The sequence below is a fragment of the Terrapene carolina genome, unplaced genomic scaffold (genome assembly GCF_002925995.2).
Source record: "Terrapene carolina triunguis isolate 2854851 unplaced genomic scaffold, T_m_triunguis-2.0 Scaffold18506, whole genome shotgun sequence".
Taxonomy (NCBI): Eukaryota; Metazoa; Chordata; order Testudines; family Emydidae; genus Terrapene; species Terrapene triunguis.
This window is the reverse complement of record NW_020682857.1, coordinates 1-5,534: the sequence shown is the minus strand read 5'-3', so window position 1 is coordinate 5,534 and position 5,534 is coordinate 1. Positions and strand designations below refer to the sequence as shown.

At 59.4% G+C, this 5,534-nt stretch overlaps 1 protein-coding gene across 1 annotated transcript; it reads right to left on the bottom strand.

Annotated features, from left to right (window-relative positions):
* Nucleotides 1-4,571: 4,571 nt before the first annotated feature.
* On the bottom strand, nt 4,572-5,473 carry LOC113408553 (arfaptin-2-like; the record flags this gene model as incomplete). The annotated part of the gene is made up of 2 exons (XM_026661869.2): nt 4,572-5,023; nt 5,299-5,473. Coding segments are annotated over 2 exons (331 nt in total), but the record flags the coding sequence as incomplete, so codon positions are not given.
* Between the last annotated feature and the right edge of the window lie 61 nt (nt 5,474-5,534).

The following is a 5,534-nucleotide window of genomic DNA, read 5'->3' as shown; positions in this document are numbered from 1 at the left end:
TGGGAGTGGACTACATCCACCCTGATTGAATTGGCCCTGTCAACACTAGTTCTCCACTTGCGAAGTAACTCCCTGCTCTCCATATGTCAGTATATAATGCCTGCATCTGTAACTTTCACTCTATGCATCCGAAGAAGTGAGGTTTTTACCCACGAAAGCTTATGCCCAAATAAATCTGTTAGTCTTTAAGGTGCCACCAGACTCCTTGTTGTTTTTTGTAGATACAGACTAACACGGCTACCCCCTGATACTTGGGACTATTTAGAAAAGCTGGACGAGCACAAGGCCATGGGGCCGGATGCGCTGCATCCGAGGGTGCTAAAGGAGTTGGCGGATGTGATTGCAGAGCCATTGGCCATTATCTTTGAAAACTCATGGCGATTGGGGGAGGTCCCGATGACTGGAAAAAGGCTAATGTAGTGCCCATCTTTAAAAAAGGGAAGGAGGAGGATCTGGGGAACTACAGGCCAGTCAGCCTCACCTCAGTCCCTGGAAAAATCATGGAGCAGGTCCTCAAGGAATCAATTCTGAAGCACTTAGAGGAGAGGAAAGTGATCGGGAACAGTCAGCATGGATTCACCAAGGGCAAGTCATGCCTGACTAACCTAATTGCCTTCTATGAGGAGATAACTGGCTCTGTGGATGAGGGGAAAGCAGTGGACGTGTTATTCCTTGACTTTAGCAAAGCTTTTGATACAGTCTCCCACAGTATTCTTACCAGCAAGTTAAAGAAGTATGGGCTGGTTGAATGGACTATAAGGTGGACAGAAAGCTGGCTAGATCGTCGGGTTCAACTGGTAGTGATCAATGGCTCCATGTCTAGGTGGCAGCTGGTATCAAGCGGAATGCCCCAAGGGTCGGTCCTGGGGCCGGTTTTGTTCAATATCTTCGTTAATGATCTGGAGGATGGCGTGGACTGCACTCTCAGCAAGTTTGCAGATGACACTAAACTGGGAGGAGTGGTAGATATGCTGGAGGGTAGGGATAGCATACAGAGAGACCTAGACAAATTAGACGATCGGGCCAAAAGAAACCTGATGAGGTTCAACAAGGACAAGTGCAGAGTCCTACACTTAGGACAGAAGAATCCCATGCACTGCTACAGACTAGGGACTGAGTGGCTAGGCAGCAGTTACGCAGAAAAGGACCTGGGGGTTACAGTGGACGAGAAGCTGGATATGAGTCGACAGTGTGCCCTTGTTGCCAAGAAGGCTAATGGCATTTTGGGCTGTATAAGTACGGGCATTGCCAGCAGATCGAGGGACGTGATCATTCCCCTCTATTCAGCATTGGTGAGGCCTCATCTGGAGTACTGTGTCCAGTTTTGGGCCCCACACTACAAGAAGGATGTGGAAAAATTGGAAAGAGTCCAGCGGAGGGGAAGGAAAATGATTAGGGGTCTGGAGCACATGACTTATGAGGAGAGGCTGAGGGAACTGGGATTGTTTAGTCTGCAGAAGAGAAGAGTGAGGGGGGGATTCGATAGCTGCTTTCAACTACCTGAAAGGGGTTTTCAAAGAGGATGGAGCTCGGCTGTTCTCAGTGGTAGCAGATGACAGAACAAGGAGTAATGGTTTCAAGTTGCAGCGGGGGAGGTTTAGGTTGGATATTAGGAAAAACTTTTTCACTAGGAGGGTGGTGAAGGGCTGGAATGGGTTACCTAGGGAGGTGGTGGAATCTCCTTCCTTAGAGGTTTTTAAGGCCCGGCTTGACAAAGCCCTGGCTGGGGTGATTTAGTTGGGGATTGGTCCTGCTTTGAGCAGGGGCTTGGACTAGATACCTCCTGAGGTCTCTTCCAACAGTGATATTCTGATTCTATGACCCTCCAGAGGTACTAGTGGAATGGAAAGTGTTAGCATCACCATGTGACCATGACCAAGTCACCTTCGCCGTCTCTTTGTTCCGCTACAGATTGAGCTTCTTCAGTCTCATTCCAGGGAAGCTCTGCAGACCTTGTGTCGATCCCATCAGTTTTCCAAGCCTTCCCCCATGGGAACCCCAGAACTGGCACAGGCAGCCAAGTGTGGGTCAGCCCCATGTGATATTTGATGCAAATCACATGAGCTAATTTACATATTGAATAGATCCTGCGTAGAACAGGCCAGAGAACCACACCCAAGTTCCTGTGTATTGAGTCAATAACTTGCGACTGGCTGAACCAGCTTCCAGCGGGGATGTGAAGATCCCAAGAGATGGAGAATCCCCCACTTCCCCTGAGCCTTGTTCCAGCGGCTAATTGCCTCCCTGGGACGTGTTTGCACCTTGTTTCCAATCCGGTTTCATCTTCCAGGCACAGGCTCTAGCACTGCCTTTCCCCACTAGCGTAACGAGCCTGCTCAGACCCAGTGATGTCCCTCAGGAAGGGACTTCCATCCTGCAATCAAGTCACCTCTTGATCATCATTTTGGTAAGCTAAACAGATCACGCTCCTTACAGCTCTCACTCAGGGCACCTCAGGCCTTTTCTCCAGCCCTTCAATCAGGTCCCTGGCTCTTCTCTGCCCCGTCCAGCATTTCAGTGCTGTGTTCGACATACTGCCCAGCATCACTGCAGTGCTGTACACAGAGGTAAAGTCACCTCCCTGCTCTCGTTTACATCTGCAAGGATCACATCAGCACTCTGGGCCACAGCATGGCCCTGGGAGCGCATGTCGAGTTGCTCCAGCCTCCGTATCCTGCTCCAGCCTCCGTATCCTGCTTTCCAGGATGCAGCCCCCCGGCCTTGGGCCTACATGCGGGACATTGCCTGTGGTGGGATTAAAACACGGTTTGTTTGACAGATGGCTCAGGGGGACTGGCCTGGTCCCAGCAGCACTGACCGCACCACCCATCAGAGGCATCCACAAGCGTTAGCAGCAACGACTTTGTTTTCTTGCAGCTCATGGGGCCCACAGCAGATCTCTGTGGAGCCGCCCCTGGGCCACCGATGGCTGGCCAGGGAAACAAGGTCCTACACTCAATGGGGCACGGCTCTGCACTGCCTGTCCGCAAGCAGTAACCTGGAAACACACAGCCGCTCCGGTCCAGAACGTCAGGGAGCCTTCGCGGCACCCCGAGGAAAAGACGCTGCTGAGCCAGGATGGCAGGGGGAGGCAAAGACCTCCGAGCGACGGGGCCCCAGACTGGCCTGGGGGCCCGGGGCCCGGCAGGGTACAGCTCTGCCTGCAGCAATAAGGAAACGGGCAGCCCCCTAGTAAATAATACACCTGCAGGGCACAGGCCTGGCAGCGGTGGGTGGGAGCCCCAGCCCAGTGTACCTTGCTGTGTGGGCAGGGTGGACAGAGTCTGGCACCAGTACCGGGCTCCCCCTCAGCTGGGATCCAGCAGGGCCAGCTGGGGCGTCTAGCGCCCAGTCGGTGGGACGGCAGCGCATGCTTGCAGCCCTGACGTCCAGCGATGGGCTCACGGATGCATACAGAGGCTCTGCCCCCTACCAGTCATCCCTTGCCCGCACAGCCCAGGCAGCTCATCGTCAGCGGCTCTGCCATGACCCCAGTCCTTTCCCAGGGCACAGTGCCCAGCCAGGGCGGGGCAGCATGAGCATAGCAACCCCCCCCCCCAAGGGACAGCCCCGCCCCAGCACATGGGCCCCCTTCTCCTTGCAGGGGGTGGAGCTGCCCCACCGAGGCTGCCTCCTGAGCTGCCTCCCGGGGGCTCCTGCCCGAGCCTGGCAAGGCCCTGGGCAGAGCCTTTGGCAGGTCCTGGGGGAGGGCAGGAGCCCCTGCCACAGCCCCTTCCCCTCTGCCCAGTCCCGCAGCGTGAGCCCCCGTCCGATCCTCAGCCCGGCCCCATGCCCAGCCCAGCTCCCAGCCCCAGCACACGCAGGGTGACTTCGTACCCTTTTATTCTGGAACCTTCACAGACGTGGGGGGGTGGGGTAGAACCAGGGATTAAATTAGCAAGAAAAACAAACCACTTCTCCCCTGGCAGAGGAGAAAGGGCCCAGCGCCCCTGGCCCGGCGGCAGAGGGGCCCCGGCGCGGCCAGCGCAGGACAGACCTGGCCACCCCCCCGCACACTGGAGGAGCCGGACGAGCCCAGTGCTGCTGGAGTGGCCGGCATTGGCCACGGGAGGCCGGCTCTGTGCAAATGGAAAGGCTGCAGCCAGCAGGAGTGTGCCAAGCCCAACCTGCCTCCCTGCCCCGCCCCGGGGAGGGGGCTGGAGCCCAGGGACAGAGCAGTCCCCAGACACCTGCTGCCCCAGTGCAGGGGAAGAAGGGGCTGTAGTGTGTGAGTCTGAGGGGGGAGGAAGTAATGAAAGCAGCTGACCCCCCTCCCTCCAGAAATGCCAGAGACCAACTACACAAGGCGAGGGAAGGACTGGCCCCAGGCCACAAGCCAGAGCTGGGATAGAACCCAGGAGTCCTGGCTCCCAGCCCCCCCCACACCCTTCCCCCCCCGAGAACACTGAGGGGCAAGACAGGAGACACTGCTCCCTCCCACTCCCCAGAAGGCCTTGACGTGCGGGAGGGGAGAGACACGCGCCCCCCCCCCCCCCCCCCGGAATGAGGCCTGTTGGGGCGTGGGGGTTGGGACACGCTGCCCGCCCCCAGGAGTGAGGCCTGTTGGGGGGTGGGACACAGGACACGCTGCCCCCCCAGGAGTGACCCCCGTGGCCCTGCAGCTGCATTGGGTGGGGGTCACTGAAGCGTGGCACCCCTAGGAGCAGCCCAGGCTGGGGGCACCAAACTCCCAGGGCAGAGTTGCAGACGGGGGCCCTTCTCCAGCCCCCACCCGGGCACAGAACCCAGGGCCGCCCGAGGCACGGGGACCCCATGTACCCAGCCGGGGTCCAGGCCGCGGGGCTTGCGCAGGGTCCCCCTCGCCCACACGCGCCTGGCCCCGGCCAGAGCTCAGAGTCCAGGCCGCTCACTGCTCCTCCAGCCATGAGGGCTTCTCGGCGCCCGGCGTCTTCAGCTGGATGTTGAATTGCCGCAGGGTCTGGGCCAGCTGCTGCTGGTTGCCGGCGAAGTAGGCGGAGACGGCGTTGTGAAAGAGCAGCAGCTGCTTGTGCATCACTTTGATCTGCGCGGGGGGGGGGGGGGGGGGGACCACCCCCGCCCGCCCCCCGGCCCCCTGCCGCCCAACACCCCCGAGCCCGCTCCCCGGCCCTGACCCCCAACACCTCTATGGGGTCACCACACCCCTGGCCCAGCGACACCGGGGGCTCTGGGGCTCACGGTGGGGCAGGCAGCCGAGCAGTGGGCAGGGTGGAGTGGCTCGGGAGGCCTGGCCCTGCTCCTGGCGCAGGGAGGCTGGCCAGCCCCTGGCACCCATGGCTGCCAGGCCCCGCCCCTCACCTTGTTCTCCTCCAGGAACTTGAGCTTGATGGCCACGTCGGCCCGCAGCTTCTCGTACTTCCCCTTGTGGCTCTGGAAGTGGGTCTGGGCGGCGTCGAGGCGACACAGGGTGCTGGCGTCCCGCGGGCCCATGCTCAGCTCCTCCAGGTCTGTGCGGTAGGCGTCGTACTCCAGCCTGTGCAGAGACGGGGTCAGAGCCACGCTGCTCCCATGGGCCCTCTACCGAGCACGGGGAA